Below are 18,077 nucleotides of genomic sequence, written 5' to 3' on the forward strand. Positions count from 1 at the left end.
TAATAATAATAATAATAATAATAATAATTTATTTATACATACATACATACATACCCCACCCATCTGGCTGGGTTTCCCCAGCTACTCTGGGCAGCTTCCAACAAAAAAATACAAATACAATAAAACATCAGATATTAAAAACTTCCCTAAACAGGGCTGCCTTCAGATGTCTTCTAAAAGATGTCACTTGTAACAGTGAGTAACAAGACAGCTATAAGTCAGGGAATGTTTATTATATTCAGATGGTGTTAACCAAAGCACTGGAGCGACATTCTTTAGTTGGGAGAAAACACAACACAAATAGTCCTTTGGTCTGAGCCATGTACTTTGCCCACAAAGTTCAAAACGTTTTGTTACACATCCACTTCGTATGTTGCTGCTCCATATGGCCAGGTTTCAGCTGCCCGTATCAGACTTGTGCTTTTTTATTTCACTGTGCTCCTCATGATAAGAGCCTACGGAGGAAGCATCCAGGTCTCTCCCTGTCCTGGCTTCAGTTGGGAAGCTCTGACCTTCAGCAAGCACTTGCCTGACAGTCATGTTGACACGGGATGCTTGCAGATACTTGGCACAGACTTGCCAGTCCTCCTGAGAGCAGGGCTCCATAACAGAGTCTTCAGGAAGGTCAGCAGGGAGAGGCAGCTCCAGGCAAGAAGGCAAAGGCTTCCCCTCCAGGTTGGGAAGAATCCTGGGGACTGCGTGGTACAGCAGGCGGCTGAAGCCGGACATGATCATCATGTCCCCGCTGTGCATGAACATGGCCGTAGGGGCTTCATCTCGTTTCAGCCCCCCTAACAAAAATATGGATGACTGTCCAAAACTAAACAGAGGAAAAAGAGGGAAGGCAGTTAGTAAAACTGTAGCTATGGGAAGATTTTACCAGCTATTCTCTTCTCAATAGGCACGGTGGAAGTTCCGTTGCAACTTGGCACACATAAAGACCACCCGTGTTGTGCTGTATTTTTGTTATAATTTACATAATACATATGCACTTTCCAAAGTGTTATCTCATTCAACTCTAAAGCAAACAAACAGCTCCCCACACCCTTCCTCTTATGGTACTTTTAACACGTTTATTAGGGAAAGAGCTGTAGCTCAGTGGTAGAACATCTGCTTTACATTCAGAAGGTCCCAATTTCGATCCCTGGCATTTCCAGGTTGGTCTGGGAGACACCCGTGCCTGAAATCCTGGATAGCCGCTGCCAGCCAGCGCACAGTTCTGACCTAGATGGACCTGACTTAATAAATAATAATAATAATAATAATAATAATAATAATAATAATAATGTTGTTAATTATACCCCACCCATCTGGCTTTGTTTCCCCAGCCACTCTGGGCGGCTTACAGCATATATTGAAACATAATAAAACATCAAACATTAAAAGCTTCCCAATACAGGGCAGCCTTCAGATGTCTTCTAAAAGTTATATAGTTATTTATCTCCTTGACATCTGAAGGCAGATTGTTTCACAGGTATGGGGCAACTTCCAAAACATATTAGCACCTGAGGCAAATTGCAAAATGGTGTCCTACTCCCTATCATTGAAGAAGGGTTAGCGAAGATCTACATCAGAAACAAGGGTGGGGGGAGACTAAATATCTACATTGGGATCTGCTGCCGCTGTGGATCCTGCCACCCAAGGCGGTGGCCTCACCTTGTCTCATGGGTGAGCTTGCCCTGTTCTTATGTAATGGTCAAAGTTATTCACAGGGCCAAACCACACAGGACACCTGACAGCACGTAGCTTGTCCCAGGTGTTATTATTTTCTTTTACAAAACGCAGCCATGAAGGCTTGGTGAGGTGTTTCTCAACTATCTCCCAACTAGTGATTTTTCTGCTAAAATTCCCTCTCCATTCTAACCCCAATAATAGAAATTATTTATTGGCACTTTCCCCAATGTAAACAGTAAAGAAAACGAAGCATTAAGAAGTACTCCTTCACCACTTCTTCCACAGAATAGGACTTCTATTTTGGGTTGTAGCCTTCACTTGCAGTCTGACCTCAGTTTACAGAGAAGAAACTCAGGAACAGTGCAGAATGTTGGGGTGGCCAAAGGTCAATTGACAGGCTAGCCTACAGGGCTGTTATTGGGGGGCGGGATACGGAATCAATGTTTATAAATGAAATAAACAATGGCTCCCATAGACTTCAGCAATCCTACTATTCTGGATCAGTAGTCGGTTGCTGCCCATGATCTTGATCTGCCCTATTTCCCTACACTTCATACTTCCAGAGGCAGGAAGTTTGCGCTTGCCAAATGAAACCTGTCATTTGTACACTTTAATCAAGATGCATTAGCTAGAAGATGAAAGGTGTACGCTGCCTACTACAAAATGTTTGGGTAGCCTACCAGAATGATAGAAGCGGTTGAGAATAGTCCAATTCGGACTCATCCACGTGAATTCCCAGAGATGAATCAAAGTGATAGTAGTTGAGGATTCCTGCTTCCGCTTGGAAACGTGGAAAACCACAAGCTTTAGCCACTTGCTCCGAGAGGAAAGCCAAGTCAGATGGAAAAGGCGTGTAGTGGTTGGCTGAATATTTCTGGCGAAGGAGCAAAAGAACAACAACAAATACGCAAACAGAATTCCAGAGGAACAAAGCCATCCTATGAACACATCCAGTTGTGACTTAAAGTGAGTTTTAGGTCAATGCCTGGCTGTGTTGGAGCCCACTATCTCCTTTCCAAAGCTGAGGTGGGGAGCAGATTAGGCAGCTTCCCCTACTGGAGTTCCAAGTGTAACATCCATTCAAAATGGGCTTTAGAGCCTCAACTGTCACTTCCTCTGCTATTGCCAACAAGAAGCTCAGTTAGTGCTAGCGGTTGCAACAGTGATTTTATAGTTCAGACCCAGGAGCAAAAATCAAGACACTCAGTATACCAGACATGACGATTAATATTTTTCACACAGGGGTGACATAGTCCAGAAACTTTCCCACAAATTCCTAAATACAAACTTCCCTGAACTAGAAACCTCAATATGGTCTGCTAAATGTTTCTGATGAGAAGACTGGGAATAGGTGGATTTCTTATTAAGGCCAGACAATAAGCAGATAAGGCTGCAGGCTCATTTGGTTAGGCATGTCTGCAGCATGCGGATAGACAATTCTTTCTCACTCTACCTCAAGTTTTCAATCTGATTAGAATGTTTTGGCTTCAAATATCTTTAAGAAGCCATGGGGTCTTTAGCAGAAAGCTTGCACAGTGACTTTATGCTTACATTTTCTAACCACTGCAAAAATAAAATCAACAAATATTTGCTATCATATTATCATCCTGTTATACATTGCCAAGAGGCTCTGCTGTCCTTGAATACCTTTGTATTCCAGTTATAATGGTAACCCAAAGTCACCCAGCGAAGCTTTTCCAGTAAAGTTTTTGAGGCCCGTTTGCTGGAACTTTTGTTTCTGGAAAGATACAAAAGAAAAATTAAAAAAAAAAATCAATTTCAATTATGAATCTCTGCAAGAGTTTCATACAGAAAGCCAAGTTTCTGATGCAGCTTAATACAATTCTTAACTTTAAAAAAGCCTGCCCGTAAAGCTTGATTCTCATTATTACTTGTACAAATGTGAGTGAGTTTTGATCTGTGCTACATTATCAACAATAGGTTCAATGATAAAAATATAAAGGGAAAAAATGGGCTGTGAGCTGAAGGGTCGATTAAGGCAATTCACAGAAAGTATTTTAGAAAAGTGAAATGGAACTATGGAAGGGTGAAGAAAAGCTGGATAAGGTGAGTATTTCCAAGACTGGGAAAGATGTCAATTTGTGTAGGGGGCTTAATGGAAAGCTGAGCTGGTCTGACTGGAGGAATTAAAGTTCCATCTTGAAATATCTTTGAATCTAAAGTAAATGAAACCCATTCCATTTTTCTCTTGCAACAATATGGCAGATTGCCTATCAGAATTCATGTAGGATTGCATTTGATAATGATAAAAAGATCATGTTTCCCAATCCACAGATAATTGCATGTTCCTGTAACTTGTCATTTCAAATCAATGAAATACTAAGACACGCAACTTGGGGGCCTCTTTTCAGAGCATTTTGATAAATGATAGTGCCAAGTGGCTCAAATTCTTTATTATTATTTATCACTTGTGAAGAACCTAAAATTTTCTAAGCAGTGTACAGATATATTTTTAAAGGGTAGTAACTGCTGGCAGGCTTAATATCCAATAGATACAATACAAAAGGAAAACAAGATGGGGAGGGTAGAAAAAAGCACACAAATTCAGGCCACCAATTCTTGAAGTTACATAATCTCAATAGCAGTATCTGATCTGGAAAGCTGGGCCTCCCTATCTTTAAGTGCACAGGAAGAAATCCAACTTGCACCCACTACTACTATCCTTTTTTAACAGAATAGATTATCCCATTTCCTTCCTTAATCTCACCGGGGGGGAAATCCAGTTATTTTTGTGCAGTAACTTTTTAGCACTGCCTGTGACACTGAGATCCACAAGCAGCCTCAAGCTTCCAAGACACAGACAAATTGCACTGAATTTGGCACTTGCAAATTAATTTTCTAAGTGCCTAGAGAAACTATGTTGTAGTTGACCGAGAGACACAAAGTTCATGACATATTTTTAGTAAGCTGCTCAGGTCTTCATATTTTCACGTAGCTTCACAAGCAATTGCTGTCGTGCCTAATATGATATTCCACACTGCTGAGAACAAAGCAGCAGGGAGAACTGCAGGTCAGGATTAAAGAGCACTGGAAGAGCTGGGTGAGTGGGAGGAGAAACAGCAAGTGAGTTTGGAGATCTGGTTGAAGAACACTGACACATCTTGGCAGGGTGCCCCTAATTAAGATGGCAGACAGTGCTGCACAGCAGAACTGAGATGCATCTGCAAAACTTTGAAAACTACAGAAGCTCCAGAGTAGCAAAGAAATGGCTGTAGGTCACAGAGCTATGCGTGGAAAGGTCAGGGAAGCCTCCAGGTCTCCCGAGTCCACCTACATTGAGTTTTGTGTATGTATGCAATTCAATTTGGTATATTCAAGTTTATAATGCTTTCTTTTTTCTTTCCCTCTGTATTTTTTTGGGAAGCTGCCCAGCATGGCTGGGGCAACCCAGTCGGTTGGGCAGGGTTTAAGAAATATATTATTATTATTGTTATTATTATTATTATTATGGCATCACTGTCTTCGGGCAGTGAAATTAGCTCCAAAATGAAAGAGAATAGATATTAAAAGTTTGCCAGTGGGATCTGCTTGCAACCACCAGGTCAAGGCAGACACCCAACATCTCTGACCATGAAAAGAGGTCTACACCACATTACCTTAAAAGCAGAAATACACTACAGTGGTACCTCTGGTTGTGAACGGGATCCGTTCCGGCGCTCCATTCGCAACCTGAAAGGAACGCAACCCGCGTCTGCGCAAGTGCGGGTCGCCGCTTCTGCACATGACACCATTTTGCGCATCTGTGCATGTGGCGAAACCCGGAAGTAACCCTTTCTGGTACTTCCAGGTCGCCACGGGACGCAACCTGAAAAGACATAACCTGAACCAAACGTAACAAGAGGTATGACTGTAGCTTCCAAATATTTATTTATTGGGGTATTTCTAAACCATCAACTTGTTATAAGTCAGTTCAGACATCAAAATCAGAGAACACACCCAAAAGCCCATATTTGGGCAATAAAAAAGACTTTTAAAATAACAACTGAAAAGAAGCGCAAATCACCTGACTTTACAATTTAAGACCTCCCAGGGCAATTACACAGTCACTGTTGAAATCCTTTATCCTGGTGCTGGAGGAAAGTTTTATAGAGGTAAAACTTCAGCATTTAAATTTCATTGCCGGGTCAAATAGAACTGGCAGCCTTTACAAATAACTGGCTCCATGTGCAGATAATGACAAGTTTTAATTACATTACTCTGCAAGTGCATTTCAGCCTCATTTAATCCTTTGGCCCCTTTAACTGACTGGATGCCCAACTGTAATGTCAAAAACTCAGGTCAAACAACTACAAATAAGGTTAATTCACTGCCATGCTGCAAAAATTGTATCTCCAAAACTGCTTGAGCAGCGCAGCTTCCTCTACTGCTCCCAGAATAATCAAAGACAAAAAAATCCTCAGAGAAAGAAGTTGAGGTAGAAGAAATCCTCAAGGGAAAAGGGGAGAAAGCCTTTCACTTTCTTGGCTAAGTCAAAGATTTCAACTGCTTACATGATTGTTCTTACCACTCTCCCCATCACTATAAGTAGCTAAAGGTAAAAGGTCAAGGTTCCCTGGATTGTTAAGTCCAGTCAAAGGCGACTATGGGGTGTGGCGCTCATCTTGCTTTTCAGGCCGAGGGAGCCGGCATTTGTCCCCTGCTCCGACCTACAGCAGGAATTGTTCTAAAGTTGTCTGGTAATGGGGAAGCATATTATTATTATTATTATTATTATTATTATTATTATATCCTTATACAACCCTAATTTTGACATAGTCACATGTAATAGGGTGAATGAACAGCATAGAGCAGCACAGAGGGCCTCTAAGTTCATGAATCCAGTACTGAGAATAGTTAGCAACCAAGACAAAGCTGTCTCTTGAAATTAGTACACTATGGATAAACATCAATGCTTTTTTTTCATGTATTTTTTTATAAAAAGTAAATACCTAGTTTGTTTCAAAGAACAAGTTGGTTAGTGTTAAATAATCTGAACAGAAATATGTTAGCACCTTGGTTATTCTTAAATAGAACCAAAGACAATACCAGACACTTAAAACACAGTTAAGAGACTTTTTTACTTATAAATATATTTATATATAACTATTCATAAAAAAATCAGAGCAGTTAAAACAATTGTGCATACAAAATACAATAAAAAAATATAAAAGTTGAAATCAGAAATTATTGTGAATATGCTCTCAACTGTCTGAATAACCCTGACAGAATAGAAGCTTTCAGCAGGCATTTGAAAGCTGAAACAGCAGGTGCCTGCAGTATCTACTGGCAGAGTATTCCACAATACTGGGCTAATGACACTAAAGGCTTGAATTCATGATGTTGTTGAATGAGCCAACTCTGGGAGTGACCAATGGCACTCATACAGATGGGGTCAGTGATTATTGAACTGGGATATAAAGGAGATAAAGTGGTACCTTGGGTTAAGTACTTAATTCATTCTGGAGGTCCGTACTTAACCTGAAACTGTTCTTAACCTGAAGCACCACTTTAGCTAATGGGGCCTCCTGCTGCTGCCGTGCCGCTGGAGCACGATTTCTGTTCTTATTCTGAAGCAAAGTTCTTCACCTGAAGCACTATTTCTGGGTTAGCGGAGTCTGTAACCTGAAGTGTATGTAACCTGAAGCATATGTAACCCGAGGTACCACTGTATGTAAATGACCTTTTATCAAATTGCCTTGGGATTATTTGGAACCAGGACATACCGCAACTGATGCTGACTCTTCCCCCACAGATCAGTGGTTTCCGTAGAAGACATGTGCATATCCAAATTGCACACATTAGGCTTCTGGGTGTACGTCTTCAGGCACTGCTTCACCCAGTGACGCTGGCAGCCCGGAAGGAAGGGATCTGGGATAAATATAAACCCTAGACAAAAATGAAGGTGGATGGGGAAGAGATTGTTAGGGCCTGTATACATGTGAGCACTGAAAAGAACACTGAGAAACAGCAGGAACACAGAGCGTACAAGTTTACAACCTATGTCCTTCAGAAACAATACAGGTTGCTACAAACTGTTCTCCCAATTAAATTTGGATCATATAACATTTATATCATAAATAATGAGAGAAGCAAACAAAAAAGTCCTCCCCTGCCCCTCGCTTGTCATACAAACACACTCACCTGGATAATTTTTGAGGCCATAGGCTTTCCATTGATTAACTGGACGCAGTCCTGCTCTGTAAGCATCGTGATCACTTACTGAGGAAAAACTCAGGGGAGAGCTGACAATCTGGTGGCGGAAAATTGAATATGAGACACCTGAAACGTGACCCACAAAACCTGGCTGAATTTTATTAGCCAGTAGGAGTTGTGCCCATCACCAACCCTAATCTGCCCCTTGAAAGGAACTGAGTCTTGACTGTGATGTCAATACGTTTCAGAGAGGCTAAGTTCATCTACAAAAATAAGCCCCAAACTTCCTCCTTAGCTCAGAGTTGAGGGTACCTTGTCCCTTACTAAGCTGCCTGACGGATCTCTCCAGGGCCTTTTCCCAACACGAGAGGAGAAACCAGCTAGATATTGTGCTGAGTTTGGACATGCTCAGAAAACACCTTGATATTTCTCAAAGTCAGCCTTCAAAAAGAGCAGCTGAGGGGAGGAAGAACCTTGCCAGTTTAAATATTCTGTGGAGAAGGCAAGTTTATACTAAAAGTTCATTAAAATATTTTAATTACCAGCAGAGTTCATTGGATAGTGTTACCTTTAAATTCAATGGGTTATCAAAGTAAGTCAGTGGGGACAATGAAGCAAAAGTTAATAGTGTTTTTCTGAAATAAGTGGGCCTGATGTTAGTTGTACTGGGGCTGTTTGCTGGACTGTGCCTACTATCTTTTAGAGTCAGTTACTATAGCTTTAAAATGGAAATAATAGTAAACCCAGGAAATTGAACTTACACTCAAATTTTCCCACTGATGCATACCTATCGCACTGATTCGCGATGCTTCCTGAAATCTACCAGGTTGTAAAATACCTGAGTCAAAGGCATGTGCTATATTTAGAATTTCAGCTCTTCAAAGCAATATAGTATTTGTTTTCATTACAGGGAAACTGTCAGATAGACAATAAAGCAGCAGTTGCTTCTCTGGACCTGTGATGGTTTTTGTGGCACATTTTATTTCTTGATTCAGTAGGTTGTGAAACCTGAAGTCACAGCGTTCTGACAAACAGCTCACTTTTCTGTCTGCACCATAATCCCAACATTATGTACGATTATGGCTATTAACACAGGGATTGCTAGTGCTAGAAAGCCACAACATTTTATAGCCTGTGGCAGAGTAGAATCCCAATTTCAATTGGGATAATGCATTAGTTTCCAACTCTGGTGGATATGTGATTTTAATTGAAATTACAAACGATGCTGAAGAAATAAGAGGGTAATCATAATTATGCAATCTTGGGGTCTGAAGAGCTTCTTTCTGTGACAGAAATTCTCCTTGGGAGGGCTGTAATTATACAGCACTCATTACAGTATTAACTGAGGACCAGTAAAGCTGTCTAAGCACTGGTGCTAGTCGGAAATTGTTAATACCTAGTAGTCACTTTTAATATGTTATTCTTAATGAAATAAAAAGGGATCTTTTGTTACTGAAGACAGTGTTAATCCTCTGTCACCCTGAAAATGTCACCTTTATTGTTAATTTTCTCTTCAGTAGTTAATTTCCTGCAACAGTCAGAAGATAATGGGATGAGGTGGGTAAGAAGCAATAGGCAAGACAGAATCTTCCTTTCTGAAACATGTCTGATAATAATGCAAAGAGGCTTTAAAAAAAAAGACAGGGAAGAGACAGAACACACAGTGGAGAACTAACTAGTAAAATGCATAACACAGTGAGCACTCCTATGCAGTTTCCTTACAAGGTTACACTGAACTTTTGTGACTTGTCACCAGTGTTTAAAGCCCATTGATAAAAAAAAATCAAGCACAGAGAAGAACAAATGTAATTCGTATATTTGCCACAGACAAGGATGATGATAATCAGAGGCACTGTGGATGTACCAAACAAGTGAGTGGGCCATGATACAGGTCTCTCCTTTCAGCTTTAAAGAGCAATCGAAGGGATAAGAAATCTACATTAAAAACGTTCAACAGCAATATTCCAGAATTAGGACAATTGTCTGTGCATTCTTATACAGTCTTTTAGTGTGCACAGAAATTTGCATATTCATCTAGATTTCTGACAACTAGTTGCCCATAATTATCACTACTTCTCCATTGTCATGTGTATAGACTGCCAATTATTTTTCAAGACAATGGCTAAGGCACTGTGATCAGTAAAAAGATTACCCTGTTATTTATTTCATAAAATGTATATGCCACTTGATTGTTAAAAAACCATGAAGCGGCCCCTTAAGTACCAAGTAGGTGATTGTAACTTTAGTTTTCAGAGGCAAGAACCTAAGCTCAGATATGATGCATATTAAAATTGCCCTGAGGCTCATACAAAAGACAAATCACATATTTAAACAAATAAACAGTCTTTAAAGGATTTAGACTTAAGAACCCAAAGCAGAACTAGCTAAAGGGAGAGATATTCAGAGAAAAACCAGAATGCCCTCCCCACCCCACTAGTTTTCTACCTACCGTATTTTTCGCCCCATAGGGCGCACCTAGTTTTGGGGGGGGGAGAAATAAAGAAAAAAAATTTTATTCCCCCCCCCCCAGGCGCGGGGCTGGGGTGGGGGAAGCCCGAGCTTCCCCCAACCCCAGAACAGGCTGCTATCCGCAAGCCTAGGGAGCCCGGCAGGAAGTCGCGCCGGGCTTCCACGGCTTGCGGAGAGCTGTCCGAAGCCCGGGGCGCGCTTCTCAGCGCGCCCCAGGCTTCAGGATGCAGACATCTCTCCGCAAGCCTTGGGAGACCGGAGGGAACTCCCGCGGGCTCCCAAGGCTTGCGGATAGCTTCCTGAAGCCTGGAGAGCGAGAGGGGTCGGTGCACATTGACCCCTCTTGCTCTCCAGGCTTCAGCGAAAGCCTGCATTTGCCCCATAGGACGCACACATATTTCTCCTTCGTTTTTGGAGGGGAAAAAGTGCATCCTATAGGGCGAAAAATACGGTAATTGCAGCAACAGTGATATAAAATCTCAACATCATACTGTATGTAACATATAGTTTTGACCCAGATGATTAACAAGTAGAAAAATGTTCAAACATGGATATGACTTCATTTATTATGTGGTGCCATAGTGGTAGAACATTTGTTGTACATCTTCAGGCTGCTTCTCAAATGAGGCGTTCACAAAGTAAAGGAAGGATTGAACTCTGATTAATAAGAATACACACAGAGGCTTGAACCAGCAAGACTCTGGGAAGGGTGCGTATAATAATCTCTCTCCTCTACCCCTCGACCAGGTCGTTTTATTCACAAAAGAACTTTTACGGAGTGTTTGTAAGAACCAATCAGATTTCTTCTGAGTATTTCAACAAACCCACATGGGGACAAAGTTAAACTACCAAAACTAATTAGGCATGGGGTAAACAAAGAACAGAACTACAAAGGAGAGCATTTGGCAACCTCGGGAGGTGATAAACAAGCAATATACCGTATTTTTCGCTCTATAGGACGCACTTTTTCCCCTCCAAAAATGAAGGGGAAATGTGTGTGCGTCCTATGGAGCGAATGCAGGCTCCCTGGCTTCAGCGATAGCAAGGCAAAGCCTCCGAAGCCTGCGCTCTGGAGGCTTCGCGTTGCTTCCGCTGAAGCCAGGAAAGTCTGCTCTTTGAGGCTGGCGGTGGGGAAAACAGCGCTTCCCCCATCGCCAGCCCCAGAGGATGGGGGGCAGCGGGGAGGCGCGCGACGCCTTCCCGCTACTCTCCAACCCTCCTGTGGGCTTTTGCGGGAGATAGGGGAATTCCCCCACCTCCCGCAAAAGCAGGCAAAAGCCGTGCGCTCTTTAAAGGGACTGCGCGGCTTTGCTGGCTTTTCTAGGAGGTGGGGGAATTCCCCCACCTCGCAGAAAAGCCTGCAAGAGCTGCGCAGCTTTTAAAGAGTGCGCAGCTCTTGGGGGCTTTTCCCCAAGGAGGGAGAAGGGACTGACTGGCCGAGTCAGTCCCTTCTCCCTCCTGCGGGCTTTTGCGGGAGATGGGGGAATTCCCCCACCTCCCGCAAAAGCAGGCAAAAGCCGTGCGCTCTTTAAAGGCTGCACGGCTCTTGCAGGCTTTTCTGCGAGGTGGGGGAATTCCCCCACCTCGCAGAAAAGCCTGCAAGAGCCGCGCAGCCTTTAAAGAGCGCGCAGCTCTTGGGGGCTTTTCCCAAAGGAGGGAGAAGGGACTGACTGGCCGAGTCCGTCCCTTCTCCCTCCTGTGGGCTTTTGCGGGAGATGGGGGAATTCCCCCACCTCCCGCAAAAGCAGGCAAAAGCCATGCGCTCTTTAAAGGGGCTGCGCGGCTTTGCTGGCTTTTCTAGGAGGTGGGGGAATTCCCCCACCTCGCAGAAAAGCCCGCAGGAGCCGCGCAGCCTTTAAAGAGCGAGCGGCTCTTGGGGGCTTTTCCCCAAGGAGGGAGAAGGGACTGACTGGCCATTTCAGTCCCTTCTCCCTCCTGGTCGAAAAGCCCGCAGGAGTCACGCGGGGCTCCTGTGGGCTTTTGCGGGAGGTGGGGGAATTCCGCCACCTCCCGCAAAAGCAGGGAGAAGGCCTTGGAGTAGCGCACAGGCTGCGTGCAGCCTGTCCACTGCTGCCAGAGCTGCGGGGGGGGTGTCATATTTTTTCCTTGATTTCCCCCCGTGAAAACTAGGTGCGTCCTATGGTCCGGTGCGTCCAATCGTGCGAAAAATACGGTACATGATAAGGAGGATGGCCAGGAGGTCCTTTTTCACTTCAATCCAACATTTTTCATAATTATCCTTAAATAAATTCACATTCTTAGCAGTCATATTAACCCCTAAATATTTCACTTTCTTAACCAGTGTTAATCCTGTCTCCTTCTTACTTAGAAAAAGGACTTAGAAATATGGTCAAATTTGAAGTTATCACTGTTAGGCCGAATTGCTGTGATAAAAGTGAACGTATTGCCAAGGATGCTGTTTTTGTTTCAAACATTGCAAATCTTGGACAAAATGGACTGTTTCAAGAAGTGGCAGAGAGATATTTCTAGATTTGTCTGGCAGGGCAAGAAGCATCAAATAAAATTTAAGATATTAACTGATGTTAAAGAAAGAGGTGGATTTGCCCTGCCAGACCTTAAACTTTATTATGAATCAGCCGCTTTTTGCTGGCTGAGAGAATGGCTGCTTCTTGAAAATACTGATGTGTTGGACTTGGAAGGTTTCAACAATGTATTTGGTTGGCATGCATATCTGTGGTACGATAAGGTTAAAGCACATAAAGCGTTTAAAAACCATATTGTCAGAAAAGCACTGTTTAATGTCTGGATAAGATATAAGGACTTGTTAGAAAATAAAACCCCAAGATGGTTGTCACCAATGGAAGCAAAGGCTCAGAAAAAACTCAATATGGAGGCCAAATGGCCGAAATATTGGGAAATTCTGGAACAAGAGAGAGACAGATTAAAACTGCAGAGTTTTGAAAAATTAAAAAATAGAGTGCGAGACTGGCTCCATTATTACCAAATAATGGAGGCATATAATTTGGACAAAAAACTTGGCTTCCAGGTGGAAAAATCAAAATTGGAAACAGAATTGTTAGATCCCAAAGTTAAGAATCTGTCAAGAATGTATAACTTGCTGTTGAAATGGAACACTCAGGATGAAACAGTGAAATCTGCTATGATTAAATGGGCACAAGATGTTGGACACAACATTATGATGGCTGACTGGGAACAGTTATGGACCACAGGTATGAAGTTTACGGCATGTAATGCCTTAAGAGAGAATCTAATGAAAATGATTTACAGGTGGTACATGACACCAGTCAAGCTTGCAAAAATTTACCATTTGCCCAATAATAAACGTTGGAAATGTAATGAGACTGAAGGTACATTCTTTCACCTTTGGTGGACATGCCCAAGGATTAAGACTTTCTGGGAGATGATTTATAATGAAATGAAAAAGGTATTTAAATATACCTTCCTGAAGAAACCAGAGGCCTTTCTCCTGGGCATGGTCGGCCAATTGGTGCCAAAGAAGGATAGAACTTTCTTTATGTATGCTACAACAGCAGCAAGAATACTTATCGCAAAGCATTGGAAGACACAAGATTTACCCACCCGGGAAGAATGGCAGATGAAGTTGATGGACTACATGGAACTGGTGGAAATGACTGGCAGAATCCGAGACCAGGGAGAAGAGTCGGTGGAAGAAGATTGGAAAAAAATTAAAGTTTATTTACAGAAATACTGTAAAATTAATGAATGTTAGAAGGATGCTGGAATGAAGCTATATCGCTTGAGCAGAAATGTTATAAAGAATTAAGTAAAAATAGATTGTTAATGGGTTAGGGTTAGGGCCAAAGTGGAAAAATTAAGATTAGATTGTGTTAAGATAAATTATAGTACAAAAATTAAGAAAGATGGAAAGGATTTGCTGATATAGCTAATTGAACTAGAATACAAAAAAGGGAGGTGTGAGGAGGTCGATGAAACAAGTAAATGAAAGATAAAGATATGGAAATATTGGATGTGTTTTTAATTGTTTTTGCTTTTCTTTTTGCTTTGCTGCATTGTTTTTTGTTTTTTTTTCTTTCTATGTATTGTAATGTATTGATTTGTTTTGTTTAACTTTTCTTTTCTTCTTTCTGTAATCTTTAAACTTTTAATAATTTTTTTTTTTTTCAAAAAAGGAGGATGGCCAGGAGGACAGCGATCATTATCCCCTTCATGTAAGATCTGTTTCCTGGCCCTAAGATTAACATCCTAAGATTAACATATCAGAAAGCTACATCAAAGAAACTTGCCCACTATCTTTGATAACCCAGGATGCCTGCCTGGTGAAGCAACTGGCAGTGTACGTGACTTGTCAGGCAAGAGAGATGGACAGTAGAGGAAATGGCCAGAGATGCAGAGGGTTGTGGGATTTGGTCAGAAATTATTGTCAGTGCATCAAACCCAGTCAACACAATGCATTCATCGTGGACACAATGGCTTGAGGCATATTTTATACCGTATTTTTCGTCCCATAGGACACACCTAGTTTTTTGGGGGGGAAATAAAGGATTTTTTTTTTACTTTATTTCCCCCCCAAAACCAGGTCGGAGAAACCAAACCAGGTCGGGGAACAGCGGGATGGCGGCGCTGCACCTCCCCGCTGTCCCCCGAGCTTGTGGGGCTGGCCGATGTCTGCCCGAAGCGCAGGGCGCTCTGCTTCAGCGCGCCCCGCACTCCGTGCAGCAGGCTGCTATCCGCAGCCTAGGGAGCCCTGCGGAAAATCCCGCAGGACTCCCCAGGCTGCGGATGTCTGCCCGGCGCGCGGGGCGCTCTGCTTCAGGGCGCCCCGCACGCCGGGCGGCAGGCTGCTATCCGCAGCCTAGGGAGCCCTGCGGGAACTCCCGCTGGCTCCCCAGGCTTGCTGATAGCTTCCTGAAGCCTGGAGAGCGAGAGGGGTCGGTGTGCACCGACCCCTCTCGCTCTCCAAGCTTCAGCGAAAGCCTGTATTCGCCCCATAGGACGCATACAGATTTCCCCTTCATTTTTGGAGGGGAAAAAGTGTGTCCTATAGGGCGAAAAATACAGTAATTCCTCATAGTAATCCCACCTGACCCCACACTCTGGATATTTGCACTCCTATATCTCACCGTTTTTTATTTATTTAAATTTTATTTTTTAAATTTTTTTTGTTGTTTTTTTTTTGTAAGAAAAGTTTAAGATAGTAGAGGTTAAGGTAACAGGAATACTGTGTTCTCTTCATGTTTATGTATGTGTTCTTATATCACAGAAAGATGTCTAGCACATTCCTAAAGGAGAGCTCAACAACCTGTGCCTATTCTTTTCTAAAACTGAGCAACTAGGCAGGACCCATGTCAGTCTGTTGAGGCAGCACTGAGCATCAGATAAATCTGCGGGAATGTAATTATAACTTCTTTGGTAACACATGAAAAACCAGCTATCTGGTAAGCGCACATGAGCATAATTAAAAGTAATCTGCTGAACACGTGAACAATTCCAAGTTGGCCTTCCTGTGTCCAGACAGCGAGTTGCTTCCTTACTGCAATTCACAATCTGAGCACAAGAGATGTCCGGCGGTGCTGCAACTCTAGGTGTGTATAATGATATTGTATCCAGAGGTAATTTTCTCAAAGAGCTTTATGAAATTAACAGGCTGAAAGTCTAACCCCATTTACCTGGGAGTAAACCTCACTTGATGGCAGAAAGTGAGGAGGAATTAAAGAACCTTTTAATGAGGGTGAAAGAGGAGAGCGCAAAGTATGGTCTGAAGCTCAACATCAAAAAAACGAAGATCATGGCCACTGGTCCCATCACTCCTGGCAAATAGAAGGGGAAGAAATGGAGGCAGTGAGAGATTTTACTGTCTTGGGCTCCATGATCACTGCAGATGGTGACAGCAGTCACGAAATTAAAAGACGCCTGCTCCTTGGGAGAAAGGCGATGACAAACCTAGACAGCATCTTAAAAAGCAGAGACATCACCTTGCCAACAAAGGTCCGTATAGTTAAAGCCATGGTTTTCCCAGTACTATCTTCCCATCACTATGTATGGAAGTGAGAGCTGGACCATAAAGAAGGCTGATCGCCAAAGAATTGATGCTTTTGAATTATGGTGCTGGAGGAGACTCTTGAGAGTCCCATGGACTGCAAGAAGATCAAACGTATCCATTCTTAAGGAAATCAGCCCTGAGTGCTCACTGGAAGGACAGATCGTGAAGCTGAGGCTCCAATACTTTGGCCACCTCATGAGAAGAGAAGACTCCCTGGAAAAGACCCTGATGTTGGGCACAAGAAGATTGAGGGCACAAGAAGAAGGGGGCGACAGAGGACGAGATGGTTAGACAGTGTTCTCAAAGCTACAAACATGAGTCTGACCAAACTGCGGGAGGCAGTGGAAGACAGGAGTGCCTGGCGTGCTCTGGTCCATGGGGTCACGAAGAGTCGGACACGACTAAACGACTAAACAACAACAACAAGCCTCACTGAACTCAATGGGACATACTGTGGTACCTCGGGTTAAGAACTTAATTCATTCCGGATGTCTGTTCTTAACCTGAAACTGTTCTTAACCTGAGTCACCACTTTAGCTAATGGGGTCTCCCACTGCTGCCGCGCCGCCACCGCACAATTTCTGTTCTCATCCTGAAGCAACGTTCTTAACCCGAGGTACTATTTCTGGATTAGAAGAGTCTTTAACCTGAAGCGTCTGTAACCTGAAGTACCACTGTATGTCTGACTGTAACCATTTCCCTTCAGTGGAAAAGATTAGAATGCTGGTGACAGATCAGTAAACTGTAGCAGCTGTAAGATGCTAATCTTTTGAAAATGCCATGAACATCAATAAATGTATCTTTGCTTGTGCAGCAAAAAAAAGATATCCTAAAGACAACCAGCCTACACTTAGGCCCAGGCTATCCAAAGAACCATTTTCTCTCAAATGAACCTGGCTGGGCTCCAAGATTTTCATGAGATGCCACCCTCACAGGCATGCTTGGTGGGGACATGGGGGAGGCCTTCTTGGTGACTGTTCCCAGGCTGGAACTCCCTTACTAGAGAGGCTAGACTGGCTCCCTCATTATCCTTCTGCCAAGAAGTGAAGACTGTAATCTTCTGGTGGGTTTGGGGGAGCTAACTGTTCTTAAGGAAAGGGCTTTTAGTAGTGCTGCACTGTTTTTTTCTTTACTAGATTTGTTTTCATATGATTCTAATTCTCTTATAGTTAAAACAAACATGGATAAAAAACAGAAAGCTAAAAGCATATGAAAGATAATAGCAAAATCCTGTATTGCTTCAGACTGCACGTGTGTGAATTATATTTTTGAATGCTTGTGGCTGCTTGCATGCAGCGATATGCTGTACTAATCTTTTTTTAAAATTAAAATTAAAAATCGACACTCTCCCTACCTGAGGAATTCCACACCTGAGTACACATGTTGTGGGTGGGTGGCCTAAACCCCCCCCCCAATAACTTCAGTTCTGCCACAAGAGGAGCCTTCCCACCTCCATCCATCCATCCATCCGGCATTCCTGCTCAGCTGCAAATACAGAGGCAAAATCTGTTCGGGGGATGGAGGAGAGAAGGTTCCCCCCCTCGGGGGGGGGCGGCACGTGCAAGAACCCGGAAGGGGCAGCTGTCACCATGGAGACAAGAGCGTGCGTTGGCGGTGTGGTAGGGTACTACCGTCTGGTTTACCTGCCGCGCCGCTGGCTTCGAGAAATCAATCGCCCCAGAAGGGTCCGAGCCCTCCCACCGCCGGTAGAAGCGAAAGAGCCGGCGGAAGGCGTCCTCGCCACCCTCCCGCGCCGAGACGGCGCCCGCCGCCATCT

General features: G+C 43.2%; 1 protein-coding gene across 1 annotated transcript; it reads right to left on the bottom strand.

Annotated features, from left to right (window-relative positions):
* Window positions 1-18,077, bottom strand: ALKBH1 (alkB homolog 1, histone H2A dioxygenase). The gene is made up of 6 exons (XM_083618814.1): window positions 17,944-18,077; window positions 7,816-7,924; window positions 7,398-7,560; window positions 3,322-3,412; window positions 2,355-2,548; window positions 1-820 (listed from the first exon to the last, which is right to left on the bottom strand). The coding sequence occupies exons 1-6, from the start codon at window positions 18,073-18,075 to the stop codon at window positions 397-399; spliced, it is 1,113 nt and encodes a 370-aa protein (XP_083474940.1). The 5' UTR covers window positions 18,076-18,077; the 3' UTR covers window positions 1-396.

Source organism: Podarcis filfolensis (genome assembly GCF_964270895.1).
Source record: "Podarcis filfolensis genome assembly, chromosome: 1".
NCBI lineage: Eukaryota > Metazoa > Chordata > Lepidosauria > Squamata > Lacertidae > Podarcis > Podarcis filfolensis.

Excerpts from the sequence above, each read along its gene's own strand:
- ALKBH1 (XM_083618814.1), bottom strand. The coding sequence starts at position 18,075 with ATGGCGGCGGGCGCCGTCTCGGCGCGGGAGGGTGGCGAGGACGCCTTC. Across the intron at positions 7,561-7,815 it reads TGGCCTCAAAAATTATCCAG|GGTTTATATTTATCCCAGAT; the intron begins GTGAGTGTGTTT and ends ATTTTTGTCTAG. Across the intron at positions 821-2,354 it reads CAACCGCTTCTATCATTCTG|TTTTGGACAGTCATCCATAT; the intron begins GTAGGCTACCCA and ends TCCTCTGTTTAG.